Source organism: Eptatretus burgeri, chromosome 9 (assembly GCF_056783735.1).
Source record: "Eptatretus burgeri isolate ZD-2024b chromosome 9, Ebu_testis_v1, whole genome shotgun sequence".
NCBI classification, from domain to species: domain Eukaryota; kingdom Metazoa; phylum Chordata; class Myxini; order Myxiniformes; family Myxinidae; genus Eptatretus; species Eptatretus burgeri.
In genome coordinates, this window is record NC_140969.1 from 78,400,645 (window position 1) to 78,420,933 (window position 20,289).

Consider the following 20,289-nt stretch of genomic DNA (forward strand, 5'->3'; position numbering starts at 1 on the left):
TCCATGCTGACTACCTTCCATTGATTTGTACTTGTTGAAATGGTTCCTCATCCGGTCTTTAATTTATGTCTCCAACACCTTCCCCACAACTGAAGTCAAACTAACAAGTCTATAGTTTCCCAATTCTTCTCTGGATCCTTTCTTAAATAATGGTGTTACATTTGCTCCTTTCCAATCCTCCGGTACCTATCCTGACTCCAGTGAGCTATTGAAAATATCCGTTAACATCTTGCTTACCTGCTCAGCTCCCTCCATCAATACTCTCAGGTGCATATTATCTGGATCCCGGAGCTTTATCTACTCTTTGATTACCGATCTGTTCCTTTACTTCCTCCACTCCAACCTGGATCTTCTGTAAAAACCCTTCCTCACCTACTCGATAGATACTCTCAGCTATTGGCAATTCTCCTGAATGTTCTTGTGTAAAAGTTGAAGAAAAATACCTGATTAATAAGCCTGCCATGTCACTTTCATCACCAACCACTCTCCCGGTGCTATTCCTTAATGGGCCTACACTGGTCCTAACCTGTTATTTTCCCCTGATATACTTAAAGAAAGCCTTGCGATTATGTTTAATATTCTTCGCCATGTCCTTCTCCTGCTCTCTTTTGGCTTGCCGAGTTATTTACTTAACTTGCCTCTGTTTACTCTGATAGTGATACAAATCTAACTCCAGTCCTGTTATTTTAAACATTATAAATCTTTCTGCTTCTCCAAAATAGCGTTCCTTGTCTCACTGCTCAACCACCCTGGTCTCTTTCTACTTCTAGTTTTACACCTCATTGGAACGTACTTACTCTGCACTCTACACATTTGGTCCATGAAGGTTTCCCATTTATCTGATGCTGATTGTCCTGTTGTTAGAGTTTCCCAATCAACATCACCCAATTTTCTACTCATACCCTCAAAGTTTGCCTTCCTGAAATCTAATAGCCTTACCCTACTATCCTGAATTCTAACCCTTAACAGAATGTTTGCACACACATTGTTATGGTCACTTGCTCCAAAATGCTTCCCAACCTCCACCTCCTCCTCCTTATTGGGATCGTTACATAATAGGAGGTCTAACACTGCACTCCCCCTCGTGGACTTATCTACAAACTGGGTTGAAAAGCAATCTCGGAATAAAACTAGGAAATCATCATCTGCTCTGCCCTTTCCCTGTTCCTGGACACAATCTATCCCTTTTAAATTATTCATGTACTCCTCCTTCCTCCTCTTCCTTCCCACCCGGAGCCCTACAAAAGTATCCTTCCAGTATCTTCCTGTTTTTACAATCTCTAATCTCGACCCACACAGAATCCTCAACATTTATTCCTTCATTAATGTCACCCCTTTCTCTTGATGCAATGCTGTCCTTTACCCAGATTGCTTCTCCTCCTATTCTCTCCTTCCTATCACACGGATACACCTTGTCGCCTTCTAATTCTGTCCTCCAGTTCCTCTCATTAAACCATGTCTCACCTCACTGCAACTATATCACACTCCTCGCTATCTACTTTGGCTTCAAGCTCTTCCATCTTATTATTTAAACATCTGGCATTGGTATGGAATATGTTAAACTTTTCCCTTCCTGAAATTCTATTTTCCTGCCTGGCCTTACTCATCCAAATTACTTCATCCGTTCCTTCTTTTATAGCTTCCCCACCCTCCGCTGACCTAAAAAGGTCTGAATTCCTTCAATTCCCACTGCAAACCTTGCTGTCCCCTTTCTACTTAATATACGGCCATCATTCTGGAAACACTCCCTTTGTCCCATAAATGATTCCCACTGCTTCCTAAATGTAAAACCTTCCTCCCTACACCATTCTTCCAGCCATTGGTTGACGATTATTGCTTTGCTCATAATTTCTATATTGTTTCCTAATCTTGGGAGGATCCAAGAAAACATGACTTCACAACCCTTTGCTTTCAGTCGCTTACCCAATATCCTGTATCTATTTTTCAAAACCTCTGAGTAAACTTTCCCTCCATCATTCGCACATAGGTGTACCACAACCAACTTCTTCCTGCCGTGACCCGATACAATATCGTTTACCCTTCCTTCAATGTCCCTCACTCCCGCTCCTTCAAAACTACACAGAATTATGTCTACAATCCTTCCTGCAGAATGAAGAATCTACATATTTAATAATCTCATCAACCACAAAAACTGTCTCCCACACCCCATGTCTACCAATTTATATTTCTGCACCTCCACCATTGCCTGCACCCAGTGGAACTCCACCACTGCACACACCCGCTGCATCTCCACCACTGCTCGCACCCACTGCACATCCGCCACTGTCCACACCCGCTGCACCTCCACTACTGCCCACGCCCGTTGCACCGTCACCATCGCCCGCCCCCGTAGCACCGTCACCACTGCCCCCCCGTTGCACCGTCACCACTGCCCGCCCCCGTTGCACCGTCACTACTGCCCCCCCCCCGTTGCACCATCAACACTGCCCGCCCCCATTGCGCCGTCCCCACTTCCCTCCCACGTTGCACCGTCACTACTTCCAATATCCTCAGCAACCTCACTCCACAACCGTAACCAACAATGACCTTCAAATTTCTCACATTCTACTAATTGCTGCAAATTATCGATACGTTCCTTCAACCTCATGATAACCATCCTCAAGGGGACAATTTCCTCACACTTCTGTCAACAATAAGAACCCTCTGCTTCCTCCATTGTTGACGTGCCCCACATTGAGCAACTGTGACATTTTACGTACTCCTAATCCTTTCTCCTTCGCTCTCTATTTATAACCTTCTTCACCCCCATACTCCCAAGGCCCCAACTGACCACGCTAAACTTATCACGAGGCCTCGCCCTGCTTCTTTCAATAAACCAACTCAACTACCCACTGAAACTGTTATGAACACAACACAAAAAATAAGTACAGTTCTACAGACCCTGACACAAATCTCGACAACAAAATAAGCAAAACGCTTTAGGACTGCAAGCTTAGCTTTCGAGGGCCTTAAAGGAGAGCTCGCCACCCAGTCGAGCTCTTGCGCCGATCCCTGAACCGGAAGTGAACCTCCTCTGACCATGGCCAAGTTGGGCTGACCAAGAATAAAGCTTTCATGGAGGTAAACATAAATCTTACTTGCCTGCTTTAAAGAAATTTCATTGCAATCAATGAAGTTACACCAGGCATATTTGTTAATATTTTCTCCACTCAGTATAATTGTCGGAACAGGAGAAAAAGTTAGGTTTAATGCTTTGGCATTTTCACAAGTTCTTGTGTAAAGATGGAGGAGAAGGGAGCATAGGCTTCCTTAAATAAATATGCTTATACACTTAATTACAAGAAATTAGTAATTTCTGAACATTTTCTGATTTCACTCCAGATTTCAACCCTTATTTAGTCCACCACATCAGATTCTCAAATCCTAAATAATATTTCGATTATATACTTCAATTAGGCAGTGAGAGTAGATCGGGTTTCAAATGCAAGGCCTGTTTCAATAGGCCGAATCAAAATGGTGGCAAAAGACCCCTGCGGGGCGAAGTTGGGCTGACCAAGGATAAAGCTTTCATGGAGGTAAGCCATTAATTATCTTTAAAAGGGGTGCTTAAATTTACCCAAACGCCAAATTTTCATTTCGGCACTACGTTGGAGTTCCCTTAGTATGCGTGCAAAGATTTAAGCTGCTTGGTTTCATGGTTTAGGAGTTATGAAGGACACACACACACACACACACACACACACACACACACACACACACACACACACACACACACACACACACACACACACACACACACACACAGGCTGACACACACTGGCATTTATTATTATAGATTCGCAATGAGATGCATTGGACAGATTTGGAACTATCTTATAAAGCAAGCTCCACTTGTTTTGGTCCACTCGTGTGTTGCCAGCCGATTATGTGCCTGTAAACAGCCTGCTTTATGGTCTGCCACAATCTGATATCCATCAGCTACATGTACAAAACATTGCTGCTGGAGTTACTGAGAAAGTTCCAAGAAGGCAACATATCTCAAATACGCAAAAAAAAAAAAATCTCCACTGGCTTTCCATTGAAAATTGAATAGTTTTAAGATCCTTCTAATCACCTATAAAGCACAAAGAACATGAACCCAGCCTACATAATGGACATGATCACCACTTACATACCAGCATGCACATCGAGATCTACAACCCAATTCCTCCTCAGTGTCCCAAAAGTCTCAGGTCATTACTTTGGTGACCGAGCATTTGAAGTAACTGCTCCAACTCTCTGGAATTCACTCCCTCTAAACATCCGTCAAGCAGCCAACCTACAAATTTTCTCAACATTGCTCAAAACACATCTTTTGAGCAAACACTTGATTAAAATTGCGTGTTGCTGTTCGAGTTTGCCTATTTCACATAAATATTGGGTCATGTGAATATTGTTAATGTTAATTGATTTTATTTGTAAAGCATGTCAAGGATATTGAGTCATTACCATGTGCCATATAAGCTTAGACAAATTATTATTGTGAATGCTCCTCAATCTGCTTGAATTCCATTTCTGGATCTTACTTCCTTTCCATTTTACTGGTCAGGTATTTTGTTTTCCATTATTCGATGTTGCTTTAAGGTCTGTACAGTGTTGATTTAAGTCATGCGTCACATTTATTTAAGTCATAAAAGCTTGCGATGTTGTTTTAAGTGTACATTGTCAGCGCCACTGTGAACTACCACAGCAGGGTTTCTGAATTTACTATGTCTCTGCAGTATGTTTCTTTGTGCTTCTCTGGTGGTATTTCTTTCCCCCGATATTCACATCAGTAGGTTCACAATGATTTTGGCAGGCTGGGCTCGACTGCTTGGCCTTTATGGTGCGATACAAATTGTACATCCACTCGCTCATTAATTCAATGCTTTCTACAAAGCATTTTATGCACTAAGCTTGGTGTCAGCATAATCAACCGCAAGGAAGGATTTGGACTGGTCCTCAATAAAAGCTGACGTACTGCATCGCTAGATGCAAAACTCATAATTGTGGAAACCAACGATCTGATGTCCCACACGGTTGAATACCTGAATTCAAGGACTGCAGGAATTTCCACTTAAAATATAAGGAAAGTGATCAAAACAGTAAAGTATAGCTCATGCAATAAGAGAAAATGGAAAGGCCAGACATCACGATAATGAGTTTGAGCAAGACATTCTGGAAAGCTCAAGATGACTATATTCTCTCCTGCTCTGAAGAATTGTGACATAGAGTTATCAGTGCAGCATGTGTCAAGATAAGAAATGAGTGGCAATTATTTTGGATAGAATTTAGCTGGAGGTATTGAACAAGTGAATCTATCATTGGAACGTGTAATGGTAATAGTGATAAAAGCAAGTCTGAAAGACATAATGGTATTTCAAGTGTGTGCCCCAGCAGCCACGGATTCTAATGAGGATGTCGAAAGATTCTCTGAACATATTGAATAAGCAACGGCAATCGATGAAGGAAACAAGGACAGAGTGCTAATTATTACAGAAGACTGAAATAAAAAGGTAAGAAGAGAAAGAATAACTGCAGAAGTTGGCCCATTTAAATTTGGTGACATAATTGTTGCAAGAGGAAAATCAACAGAATTGTGTGATAAGTTGCCGATAACTTCAATATTGGCAGTGCTTCTGTTGAATAGAAAGAAAGTACAAAATATATGATGGAAATTACAAGGAGGGATGTAAAAAGCTAAACTGACTTTGCTACAAGCAATAACAGATTCAGAAAAAAAGGTATTTCAGAAGGTTAAGGTTAGCCAAGTGCAGATTTGCTGATCCGAACAGAGATTGGTGTTGATGAAATAAAATATCAAACTCAAAAGATATGTATATATATATATATATATATATATATATATATATATATATATATATATATATATATATATATATATATATATATATATATATATATATATATATATATATATATATATATATATATATATATATATGATACTATTTAAAATGGAATCTTTAATTTCTGAGGAATCAAGAAGTGGGATTGCATTTGTAAATGGACAAAAAACAAACAAAAACCAAGTGACTTAGAGATGTCTGAAAGATGCTGCTGTCCCATATATAAAGGATGTAGTTAATTTTTAAAATCCCTGCAATAACACATTAAATCAACTCAAATAAATCAACTCAAAAAAGTTTCAGAACAAAGACTGAGAGCAGAAAAAGAAGCATTCTTCTTCTCCTTCCCCTCCTCTTTCATTTATGAGGGGTGAGAAGCAATGGCACCAAGCTTCTGCCCTGCCTTGACCATGATACTCCCCCACCCCTCTCTGTCCTCAGCTAGCTCTCTTCACTCTGCAACCTCCCCTACCGTATGGATATTACTCCTCACACAATCCTCCCATCTCAACTGTGTTCTACCTCTTTTCCTCCGACCTTGCTCCTTAAAACTATCCGCTCTCTTCCCCCATCCGCACCAAGTGTCCAGCCCATCTCAGCCAGCATTTCACCAATCTCCTCATCAAGCTCATCTTCACACCAATCTCCTCCCTTGGTTCATCTAGCCTCCTTCTATCCACCCTCTTCACTCCTGTAATCCTCCTGACCCAGTTGGTCTTGCAAACCTGTAGCCTTTATTATTGTCTCTGTCAGTGCCACTATTTCCAGACTGTAAAGGTACGCCGGCGTTATACACGACATCAGAACCTTCACTTTAAATTTTCTTGATATCTTTCTGTCTGCCATTAATCCCTCCACCCTCCTCCACAAAATCGCACCCTCCAATCTCTCCACCCTCCTCCACAAATTTGCACCCTCCAATCTCTCTTCCCTCATCCACGCAAAAAGAGGCATATCAGAGTTTGAACAAAATTATTCAGATTAGCAAAGTCCATGTAGCCATATGAGGAATGTGAAGAAACTATTGGATCAAGAGAACAAAAAAAATAGATTCATGATAAGGGCTTTCACAAGGAAGGCAATGGATATGGTCCTTAGGGATAAAAATGGGCGATGCTTGACAGACATGCAAGATAAGAATGACAGATGGTGGGAATACCTCAATGAACTATATGATGATGACAGAGCTGAAAAATCTTGCAAGTATAATTTATTTAAGCAATCCCACCAATAATGGACGAGGAAATTGTGCCAGCACTTAAATACATGACTTCAAAATGGATAAGGCACCAAGCTGTGATGGAGTACCAACAGAATTGTTTAAAAAAAAGTGTTGGAAATGAAGGCTTGAAAGCACCGTAAGAGGTAATGAGAGGGTGTTTGAGACAGGTGAACAACCAGAAGACTTTACAATCTCAGTGTGAATCCCAGCACCAAAAAGGAACAGTGCGGCAGAATGGAAGGACGATAGAACAATCAGCCCAGTACTCCAACCCTAAAAAATGCCTTTGCACTTTGTTCATGACGAAATAAGAGGAAAATGCCGCCATGAACAAGAAGCTCATATTATAAAGATTAATTGAAATGGGAAAAAAGTACACTTGTCTTTCATCGAATGTTGAAAAGCGTTTGACAGCACGTACTAACACAAATTCATAAATATAATAGGGGAGGAGGGGGGGTCAAAAAGTTATTTTCTCTAACATACAAAGGAAATGTAACGTATACGTTCTGTCGATGTATGCAAGTTGGATAACTTTTTGAACCCCTCTCAGACTTTAACACCCGTGGGGATTCAGGTAAGCACACGATTGTACTTGGTTCAGAGAGTGATGACAAGGGGGGTAATTAGAGTGAAAATCTATTAGAGACAAAGAGAGAGGTGTATCAAGAGTGTGTAATGCCATTGATTTGATTTAACATCTGCAGCGAGTGTTTAATGAAACTGGTCTGAGAAATACAATAAGGTATTAAGAAGAACGGCAAATGGGTGAACAACATTTGATATAAAGATTCAGAAGAAGGTTTGATGAGAAGAGTGAACATATAATTTGGAAAAGATAAAACAATGGGTGTGGACAAGAGGAAACTCATATTTGGTGTGAAAGTGTTTTGAGAAAAGATGCATCATGATTCAAGTGAATGACAGTTATACAGCAAATGAGAAATTACTGCGACCAATTTTTTATGATACCAAGATATCAAATTTTATGATATGATACCAAGAAGTATCATAATGCAGGATAGAAGATTGGAAATTGAAGTCTGAACCAGAATAATAAGAGTGAAAGAGAAGTTCTGGAAAAAAAGATTGGGATTGAAGAGAACTCAAGTGCGAATCAGAGATATGAAAAGAAAGAAGAATTTCAACATGCGCATTTTGAGAACTTTATAAAGTCATGCATGTTAATAGACACTTTTAGGCAAACTTGGTAACAGGAGAAGAAGAGGTAGAAAAATATCTCAGGTGCATGGTGATGTGGTACCTGAGTGGATCATGCATAATGGGCTGTCATAGTTGCAAACCTTCAGTAGTGAAGACTCCACATAATTAGAAAATGCAGAATCTATATATAATGGAGCAAGTGTATGTGATTATGTATGTATGTATGTATGTATGTATGTATGTATGTATATCCGCTATTCACCTATTGGTTGGACAGCTGACCTGACGTCCCCCACAATTGTAACTTGAAATACTTCAACCTAAAGTGCCCAGAGGACCACAAAGACCCAAAATATCCCAAATCCCCAGAAGTCTCAAAAGGAACCAAAACACGCAAAAGACCCCAAATACCCTGAAGACCTAAAATACCCAAAGGACCCAGAGGACCCAAAAGACCTCAGGGACCCCAAACACCCAAAAGACCCAAGGCATCCAAAAGACCCGGAAGACCCAAAAGACACAACAGGACTATCAGGAACCCAGGAAAATTCTGCATCATGTTAAATGTGACTTCAGGTGCCTAACTCCCCCCCCCCCCGACCCACAACTCATACCCACACACAATCCCAAGTCCTTGACTCCCCCTTCCAACTCTGATCTCTCTCTGCACCCCCCCACAACCACACCCAAACTCTGTGCTCCCCTCCCCTTTCTTCAAATCCTCAAACCCCCTTCCAACCCAATGTTCTCAACTCCCCCCACCCCCTCAAAAGCCTCAAACATCTCGATCCCAACTATGTCTCCTCTCTGCCCTTCCTCCCCTAAGCCAACTCTGTCATCCCCTCCACCTTTCTTCTTCAAGTCCTCAACTGCCCCAAACCCCAAGTCCTCAATCCCACTTCCAACCCCAAGTCCTCAATCCCTCCCCTTCCCAACGTCTCAATCATCCTCTTCCAACTCCATGCCCTCTCACCCCCAACTCCTTTGTCTTCTTCTCCCCATTTTTACCTGTTCTTCGCAATGTTACACAAATATACACAGTGAACTTTGGCGCATGAGAAGGCCATTTGGCCTATCATGCTTGCATTGTTCCAGTTCCCATTTGTGAAGAACAATGTCAAAATGAAATAAAGATGGAATGTTAAATTCACAATCACTTCCCTCTTTCTTCCCTTATCCTCACGATAATTCATGGATCAGTGTTTGTGTATTTGTTTGTTTGTCATGCTACTACTCCTACGTTGTGGGCCGATTCCATCCAGACTTGCTACATCGGATAAGAATGACCCCATTTAGTGTATAGAGGTGTTTTTATCTTTACCGGTGCTCTTGGGGGGGAGGATGAGGGATGCACATTCTCAAAGTAAATGTGCATCATGTTGCGCCGCCTCGAGGTGGGGGAGGGTATTACAAGTCTCCACCATTTACAGTGCAGTATTCCTGTACCACGTTTTCCAGTGCAATGAGGTGTTTTGAATTATAAGTCGGAGGTATGTTTTTGCTTTATACACAAAACTTAATGGGTTATTTTATTTTTTTTTGCCTGCACAGAGCTGTCAGTTGCCAATACATCACCCATATAAAGGTATGCATCAGAAAAACGTGTTTCATGCTTGGAACAACATTGCCCATAGGGCAGGTACTCTGCTCGAAAGAAGAAGGAGAAGAAGGAGAAAAGGAAGCTACTTATGTCTTGTATGAAAAAAGCTTATAATAATAATAACAAGACGTGCCACTTTATAACTGTGGGCAATTATGACTGGGAACCAATACACCCCACTTTGATCAGACACATGACATTGGTTGGGGAGGGGGGTAAAGTTGAGGGTGGAGAAGAAAGTTGGGGTGCGGGGCAAGAGAATTGGAGGTTTGTGGAGGAGTGAGTTGGAGGTTGGAGACAGAGAGAGTTGTAGATTGTGGCTGGGGAAAGAGAAAGAGTAGGATGTTGGGGAGAGTGGATAATTGGAGGATGGGGTGGAGAGTTATTGGGCCAGGGGAGGGAGTTGTAGGATTCGTGGGAAGGGGGTTCTTGGGGTTGGTGGGGGGGGTTCTTGGAGTCAGGGGGAGGGATAGTTTTTGGTGTTTGGAGGGGGGGGAGAGAAGAGAATTATTGGGGTGGGGGGATATATTGGGGTAGGGAAGGGGTTGAAGCAAAGAGTGAGTGGAGGAGTAGGGGTTTCGAGCTGGGAGAGGGCTATTCACCGCCCGCCCCCCCACTTTTACACAACCCAGCTTCGATGAGACATGTCACCCATGGTGTCCTCTTTATAAAACTGAATCGAGAATTGGATTAAAAAAAAATTAAATTCCCAAAAAAAAAAAAAGATTAAAAATTTTTTTTTTAATGGCTGCCAGACCATGTGACCAATGATATTTAAATTATCAAACTATATTCTCAAAGACATGTTGATCATGTGTGTGGTTTCACATCAATCCAGCATGCTGTTCTACAGGATCAAGTTGTAAGGCTTATTTTAAAAATTATGACTGGCAGACCATGCAAAATAAGTTTGAAAATTAGGCTGCCAGGCCATGTGACCAATCAGGTTATAATTTTAAACATGTATTCCCCATAAATACTAGACCATATTTGTGAAGTTTCACATTGATCAATGAAGTGGTTCAAGAGAAATAATTATTTTAAGATTGTCATTCAATCCAATATGAAAGCCAGACCATGTGACCTTTGATGTTTTAGTGAACACCCTGGTGTCCCCAAGGCTTGTGGAACATGAGTGTGAAGTTTCACCTCAATTTGTCAAGCCTTCTTGAGAAGAAGATATTTAAAGGTTTATTCTCCAAAAAATATGGCTGCCAGACCATGTGATCAATTTGGTTAAATTTAAACATGTTATATTCCCCAAGGCTAGTCGATCATGTGCAGTAAGTTTTGCATCGATGTAGTAAGCTGTTCTGGAGAAGACAATTTTATGATATTTTTATTTTCAATCCAGTATGGCTGCCAAACCACACGACCGATGACATCTTAAATTTAATCCCCCTCTACAATTTATCCGTAGATCACCCTCAACAATTTTCAAACTGATTGGATAAAGCATTCAAATTATACAATTATTACGTCATAATGAATGCAGCGATAATGTCATTGATAGCAACACTTATTCACCATGGGCAGTACTTGACATGTGACGAGTTAAAAAATTTTTTCCATGGAGCAGTTTTGAAGAAGTTGTCCAGGTGTTTCCTTTTTCCCAACATGGCAGCCACACCACATGACCTATGATATCATAATTATCATTAAAAAAAATTCTACATAAGTAGTCGCTCCAATGGTGCTCCAAAAAATTGCTTTTTTTTGGAAAAACTCCAAAAAAAAAAAAAAAAAAAATTCTGCTTTGTCTTTGGACTTCATCTGTATGGTAAATGGTACCCTTGACCTTTTGACCAATTAATTAATTGGTCTTCTTTATATTCTAATAATAAAGCTTTGTTGAAAATTTAATGACAAATGCTACAATGATAAAAAAATTACGGCCTGAAAACACACACACATATACACACACACACACACACACACACACACACACACACACACACACACACACACACACACACACACACACACACACACACACACACACACACACACACACACACACACACACACACACACACACGAGCAAGACAACAAAGCATCTTACAAATAACTTGGAGTGGAAGAGGGCCACCAAATAAAGTGAAGAGGGTCATAAAAAATGCACAAAAGAATTACCAAAGAATAGCTGTGTAGAACGAGGCTGACGCTGAAAACATACCTCTCCCCAAGAAACAAAATCAAAGCCATAAACCAACTATCAGTACCAGTGTTCAAATACAGCTGCGGAATTGTAAACTGGCCATAAGCTGAAATCAAGAAACTACATCTCAAAACAAGGAAACTCCTCACTATCCACAAAATGTTCGACAAAAATCAATGCATCCCGAGATGTACCTGCCAAGGAAAAAAGGAGGTGGTGGCCTGATGGAACTCAAGTGCACAGAGCGATGACAATAGGGTTAGCAGAGTATGTGAAAAGTTCAACAGATGACCAAATTCAATTTGTACACAAGCATGAACACATGAAGCCAGAGAAGGTATCTCTCACTCACCTTGCAAAACACTTCCAAAAACAGGTGCCAATAGGAGGTGTCAGGCACCAAACCGAAACAGCAACAAATACAGCACCAACAATTGCAAAGAAGACAAAATAAAAATACAAGACAAAATACCAACAGATAATAGTGACAACTTGGAGAAAGACAAAAGAGCAGGGAAACTTAAAAACAAAAGGAAAAAAAAACGAGTTGGACAGTTTGGGGATAGACAAAGGAGGATCACTGGAATGACTAAGATGTCACCTCAATTGGGATGGAGAATGAATCATTATAAATGCCCAAGACCAAGGACACGACACAAATGGCTTTCAAAAAATGGTAAGACTGAGCCATTCAGATAAGTGTAGGTTCTCCAAGGGAGAAAGAGAAAGCATGATACTATCTGTAAAAAAAAAAAAAACTAATGTCAGAACAGCTGTACACACAAAGGCACATCAACGTATGCAGAGTGGAGACATCTGGAGAAATTTCAATATCACAGTTCCATAAACTCATGGAAACATGAACCAAAAGCAACCATTGAAAACATTAACATAATGTTGACGTATGACCTGATGACCCCATCCAGTGGGAACATAGAAAACAAAGCACTGTGACCATAGTATTCAAATACAAAAAAGAAAAGAAGGAATTGCTAAATTGATGTTTTGGCATCCAGTGATTTTTGTCTAAACAATGCAGAAGTCAAGAAAATGACCAAACATCAAGACCTCAAGAATGAAGTGAAAATATCCTGGAAGCTGAAGAATGCCAAAGTTGTACCAGTGATTGTTGGAGCAAAGAAAATGAGAAAGAACCTCACCAAGATTCTACAAACAATCCGTGGGAATATTACTTTCAACAAACTACAGTCCAAAAACGATAGATGTCCAAAAACAAACAGACTGATAATTATGAAAATGATGATAACATGACCCCCCTTCCCCACGCACGCGCACGCGCACACACACACACACACACACACACACATCACCCATAGGGAGCAGTTGCTTTTGTCATAATAATGGCAGCTTCGGAAACAGCAGATCAAGATGAAAAATCAACAGCGTACACCCGTTTATTTTCACTGGACTTCATTGAATGGCATCCCTTTGGTGATAAATTGGCCAGTTTGTTTAACAATATTATTCATATTTCGAGGAAATGCGAGAGAAAATAATTATAATGTGACGGGTATTGTCTATCCAGCAATATATTTAAAAAGCAGAACATGGTTCACATAATCACCAGTCTCAATGATCGCGTGAGTAAAGAACATGACATGCGGTCGTACGCACATCTACTTGCAGCTTTCGATATTCGTTGGAAATGCAGTAGGCAAAACTTGGATCTTCCCAGGCAGTGTTTCCACTCTCATCCATCAGACACCTTCGTGCTATGAAACCTGCTCTCAGCACAAGGAAGTGATATAATTGCACGCTGGTGAAGCATGACTTTAAGGAAATGTACTCCTCATACTAACAGCCGTACATGAGCATAGAATGAAGTGCAGGAGGGCATTGCCATTCGTGGGTTTCCCATTCATGGATTCGCTTTATCACAATAAATTTATTGAGGAAAGTTTTGGGGACTGCAGTCAAAGCACTCAAATAATCGCAGGTTGGCAAACAATTTTCCACATTTATTCACCGAATTAAAATTGGCTGTCAACACACTAACCCCTTCAAACACTCCAACGACATCATCATCATCATCATCATCATCATCATCATCATCATCCTCATCATCATAATCATCATCATCAACATAGCCATCTCATGATTGGATCAAGTTCATCATTGTTATTAAAGGTAAGTTTCATGATCTCAATAACTTCAGAAAATAAACTTTATTTTATGTTCTTAATTACTGGAAAATAATACTTCATGTTCTTAATAACCGTTTTATTCATGAAAATAAATCGCACAAATACATTGCACAAACATTTTAATTAAGGGTACAGTTTGGCAAAAAGGGGTGACAAATTTTAGAGTTAAAGTCCCAAACACTATTTTCCCCCATTACCCCTTAAGTTTGCGCATCTCGGAATTGTGGTTCACGGGTATTTTCAAGAACCTAACCCCCACAAATGGCAAGGCCCTCCTGGACTTGCAACTACATTTTCTGAAACAAAAGTGTGTGGCAGCAATTTGTCACACACAATGAGGTGGTGTTTGTCACCCGAAACCAAATGACATAAAATGATGAAGAATGTGAAAATATTACACACTCCATAATAAAGTTCATCAATTCTAAAAATAGATTTAATAATAAATTGTTAGATTAAAACAAAAAGGTTGACGAATGTGGGGGCAAGGTTACCCTGTCACGATTCATGTCTCCTCCTCCCCCCCCCCACTCCTCCCCACCCCAGCAACAAACACCTCCTCAGTCATGGATTTATTTTCAGTACGCTGAACAAAACGACCGAATGAAGTAAACCTCCAAAAACCTCTTTAATGGCCCCAATTATTCCCACTTTCCTTGTGGTATCTGCCTTAGAATGTTGTTGGCTCAAGTCGATATACATACATTACACACACACACACACACACACACACACACACACACACACACACACACACACACACACACACACACACACACACACACACACACACACACACACACACACACACACACACACACCTTTCAACAACATGAGTAATTTTTTTTCCATACATCAATTAAAGGTACATTTATTTCCATCGGGAAAATCAGATGCCGGTAATGCACAAAAAGAGGAATTATAGGTGAGGAATTAAATTAAAACACTCACGTACGCACGCACGCATGCACACACACACACACAAACACACACACACACACACACACACACACACACACACACACACACACACACACACACACACACACACACACACACACATGAATACTTTGAGACTTGGGAGGACTCTGTTCCACCTTGTAGCTATTGTGTGCAGCACTGGTTGCATCATTTTCTTGGAGCTGTGCTGCTGATGCAGTGCCCTCTATTACCAATACGCTGGTACTCATTTCACCAATCTCAGAAAGATGACAGTCTGGGTCAACCCCACCTTGTGTTAATTGAAGACCCCAAGATCTTAAGGCAGCCACATTAACTGTGAAGCCAACTGTTCCACCTTCTGAAACTCACATTTGGAGATAACAACCAATGGCACACACCCTTTTGCATCACATTTCGTAACAGGGGTATCTTACTTCACCCTGTTATCTTGGTATGTTAAGGATTGTTTTTCAAATGTTGTTTTGACAAATAGGAACCTTTCAACATAAAAACAATGAAGCATGTAAGTTCAGCATGAACACAGTATAAAGCATTTGAAAGCAATTGGTGTCACATGGTTGAAAAATAAAATCAAAAGGACCAATCTCATGTTGCCACAAGATTTTTTCTTGTTTTTATATGCAATGTCGAGGCTCATGTAAGCGAACACAGAACGTATAACAAGGGGAGCAGGAGACAAGAGGGGTGGGAGAGGGAAGCACAAAACAGTGGGGAATAGACACATGAGAAGATCTGTGTAACGGACAGGAATGGGGCAGGGAACACGGGGTAAACAAGATGGACACCACAGGGACTTTCAGGTCCTTACACTTCTGGGACTTTCAGGAAAGAAAGCAGGGAAGGGAGGTGGGTTTGGGGTGGATTAATGGGGGGGGTAGAAAAGATCATGGTTTTGGATGGGGGAAGATAATAGATGGTGGTGAACAGCTCTTTTGAAGACCTAGAGGGAGAGTGTGATTTTGGAGAGTGTGGGAGTTTCTTCCAAAAGTGGGGGAAAAGAGGAATGAAAGAGAAGTGAGCAGTGATTTTTGATTTTGGTAGTTACCAGAAGGGGGATGCTGGTGGACCTTGAGCTCCCTGTGGAAATATGTGGGGGACAGATCGCAGTCAGAGCAGGGGTGGGGGGGGAGGGGCGAGGTGGAGAGGAGACAGAAGAAGACAAAAAGACCACCGACCTGCCTGTGGTGAAAGTGAGAGACCCAAAGACTCAGCCTCATTGCGGGAGATGCCAATGATCCGAAATGCCTTGGTTTCTACAGCATGAAGCCGACAAAGGTGAGAGGCGGGAGCACCAGCCCAGAGTGGGAGAGCAGTAAAACTAGCATCTGGTAAAACTACCAAAAAACTCCATCAAGCTGTGGACGAAAACTTTATATGTGGTCAGGAGCTCAGGTGTGCCAAGGAAGGACTTTTCACGATGGAGGATGCCCAATCGGCGACTGGCTTTGGAGGCCAGCTTGGATATGTGGCTTTCCCAGAAAAGATCGTGGCAGATAGTGAGACCCAGAAGCTTGAATGAAAGGAATTCTTCAAGACAATTGTTTGGAAAGTTGGGGAGGGTGGGTTTCCAGAAGGTCCTTTCGGAGCGATAGAGGGAGAGTGTGAGATTTGTTCGGACTGAAAGACATGTTCCACGTGTTGGACCAGCTTGTGATTTTATCCAGATCTGCAGAGAGTGAAGAGGCTGCTGCTTGCCAATGACAGATGGCACAGCAGAGGGTGGAGTCATCAGCAAAGATATAAATATTTATTGCAGAATTCCAGTGTGGAATCCATCTGTTCCAGAATTCCAGCATATGTGTTCTTACTGCAAGTCTATATGTTTTAGGAGGGTCTTAATAAAGCAAAGTAATCTGGAAATACAAGCATATACATTATTTATACCATAAAAGGTACTGTCTTGAGTAAAATATAGATCACAAGAAAATGCTTGGGCACCAGATCAGTGTGACGCTTGTACCCAATACATATGAAACTGTGAACGTTGATGGACCATCATTCAATGAATAAGAGGTGAATATCAATGAACATCACGGTAAAAAAAACTTTGGTGGAGCCAAGAACAGAACGAAAGTTAAATCTGACTTGTCCTCAAGCATCTTCAGCAAAAAGTGTACAATATATCATCAAATTCTACCACTCTCGAGTTTCCCCACCATTAAAGATGCCATTACACAGCCAATTTAGTTCACTCCACATGACAGTAAGAAGTGGGTGACTGCATTGGATACAATAAAGGTTACAGATCTTGACAACCTGCCAGTTATATCCTCAAAATCTGTTCTCCAGAGCTGGCTCATGCCCCATCGGACAACCTGTTTCAGTGCAGCTATAACCCTATAATTTATCCAACTGTTTGGAAAAATGCCCAGCGATTTCCAGTACAGAAGAGAGAGGGGACACAGCAGATGTTTTTTTTTTATTTGACAGGTAAGAGCTTAATTGAAGAGATAAATAACAAGAAGTAAGATGTCAATGCATCATCGATGGAGAAAAAAAGGAGTGTGCATGGTGAAGGGATGGACAAACAGACAGAGAATGAGCATACGTGCAGCACAAATGTGTAGAGACAGACACAGAGTGGCATTGAGCATGTGAGCAGACAGGACAAGCCAAGAAACTGGACAAAGCAAAAGCAAATGGACTGCAGAAAAGTCAACAAGCATAAGAAAGATCATAGGAAGGACTAGGTGACATCATGAGATGGTGGTCAGTAGATATCCTTCTTTTGCTAACATAAAATCCTTCCTTTTCTCCAATGCACTCATCTCAGATCACCAATTCAAATTCATATCAGGGCACTCCACCTTGGACATGCTGTGCCCACTCTCCCAACAATGGATGGAGGCCCTCAATGTCAGAGATGAGACCAGGGCTGCCTCTCGAGACATATAGCTCGAGCTTTCGATCGTGTGGAATCCTGCCTTGCTCTCCAACCTCTCTGCCAATTGCATCCAAGGCCAAATCCACTCTTGGGTTACTGACTTCCTCTACTCGCGTAGCTATCATGTGGCTCTCAACGGAATCCTTTCATCACCTCCACCTGTTAAGGCTCATATCTCCAAGGCAGTGTTCTGGGGCCAGTCCTATTCCTAATTTTCATTAACCATCTCTCTTTCTCTCTGAAAGATCCCCTTTATCTATTGCTGATGACTCCACCCTCTGCCATGACATCCCTCATCTTTCAGATAGGTATGCGGCAGCTTCTACCCTCTCATCAGACCTTGATAAAATCACAAGCTGGTCAAACACTTGGAATATGTCTGTCAATCCTAACATATATCTTTATCTTTATCTTTATCTTTATCTTTATCTTTCTCTTTCTCTTTCTCTTTCTCTTTCTCTTTCTCTCTCTCTCTCTCTCTCTCTCTCTCTCTCTCTCTCTCTCTCTCTCTCTCTCTCTCTCTCTCTCTCTCTCTCTCTCTCTCTCTCTCTCTCTCTCTCTCTCTCTCTCTCTCTCTCTCTCTCTCTCTCTCTCTCTCTCTCTCTCTCTCTCTCTCTCTCTCTCTCTCTAAAAGGGCCATATGGCAAACCCTCCCAACTACTTTCTTAATAATCCTCTTGAGGAAGTTGTCACTCAAACTGCTGGGTCTTACTATCAGCTATGATCATTCTTGTGCAAACCTCATTTCAAAGTTGGCCTTCAAAGCCAGTTGCCAACTGGGCATCCTCCATCATACAAAGTCCTTCCTTGGCACACCTGAACTCAGATGCACCGATAAGGTCTTCATCCACAGCTTGATGGAGTAATGCACTTCCCCTCTGGGATGGTGTCGCTACCTCACACCGTCCTTGATAAGCTGAACACGGTGGAAACCACAAGGCCTTCAATATTATTGGAATCTCACACGATGAAGGTTAGCCCATGAGCCTATTACTTCACCATCACAGAAAGGTTTGTGGTCCCTTTGTCTTGTTCCACCTCCTTTCTACTTTCTGGTCTTGCACCCTCTGTTCTTTCCGTGATTTGTTCCCCCCTCCACCCCCCACGGCCAGGTTTCTGCATTTCACACTTGGTCTACCATCAACCCACTTATGGTGAAACTCAAAAATCAGAATGACTGCTTACCTCCACTCATATATTCCTCTTTTTTCCCCCACATGTAGAACCTACTTCCACATTCTCTTAAATCTCGTTCTACCCTGAGAGTCTTCAAGAAAGCTTTCAACCAACATCTCAGATCACCCCCCACCCCCATTCAAAACCATGATCTTTTCTTTCCACATTAACTGCCACCTCACACCGAAACCTACCTCCTTACAAATTTCCAGTTTTTCCTTCCTTCTGGATCTATCTTGTGCACCCCCAGCATCCTGTCCTACCCCTCATTTCTCCCCACATCCACTGTCTGTCAAAGACACCCTCTCTTTGTCCTTCAACCCTGCTGTTGGGGTTTCCCTTCTTTCTCGACTGTTTCTTTTGTTCTGTTGCATCCTGATTCATCATGTGTTCTATCTCTTCCACGAGCCTCCACTCTGCATACAAAGAAAAAAGAGAACAGCACTCAACAGAGTGCATATCTCTGCTAGGCTGAGCAGTTTACGTTTTGTATCCCACTAATAGGCCGGATTTGGATCCAGATCGTCACCAAAGTTGAATCAATTTGTCCGTCTCAGACACCCAACCTGTCCATCAAGTTTCATTTCAATCCGTCAACAAATTTTTGAGATATCTTCCTTTGTAATGTTTTTGGGTCGATCTATCAATGGTGTAGAATCACTAAAAACTCTTGTATCCAGATCTGGATCTTCACCAAAATCGAATTGCTTCATCCTCGTCACACAACCAAGCTGTCCACCAGGTTTCGTCCGAATGTGTCAACAACTTTTTGAGATATCCTGCTCACAGACAGACAAACAGACAGGGGTGAAAACATAACCTCCATCCACCTTCGGTGGCAGAGGTAAAGATCGACATCAGAAAAATGACCAGGCATGAGGTTCTGGAACATTGTTGAACTCAATTTATCTTCATTGGGACAGGAGAATGTCCTGCTTCATCTGCTTCAACAGTCACCATTATTACACCTTTCTTGTGGGTTGGCCCAAGTATTCACAAACCAGCTGGCCAGGCCTGATGTTCAACTAGTTAGGGCAGGAATTTTGCATTTGGCCATGGTGCCAGCGATAGCTCACCTACTCTGCCTACAAAGCACACCATGTGATAT

At 41.6% G+C, this 20,289-nt stretch overlaps 1 protein-coding gene across 4 annotated transcripts in view; it reads right to left on the reverse strand.

Annotated features, from left to right (window-relative positions):
* LOC147020412 (adhesion G protein-coupled receptor B3-like) overlaps positions 1–20,289 on the reverse strand; it is a 713,921-nt gene that overhangs the window by 331,679 nt on the left and 361,953 nt on the right. For all 4 annotated transcript variants that reach the window (XM_085895732.1, XM_085895730.1, XM_085895731.1 and 1 more), the window contains one exon: positions 13,629–13,735. In XM_085895732.1, coding sequence (XP_085751858.1) covers positions 13,629–13,735 — 107 coding nt within the window. The remainder of the gene's footprint in view (positions 1–13,628; positions 13,736–20,289) is intronic.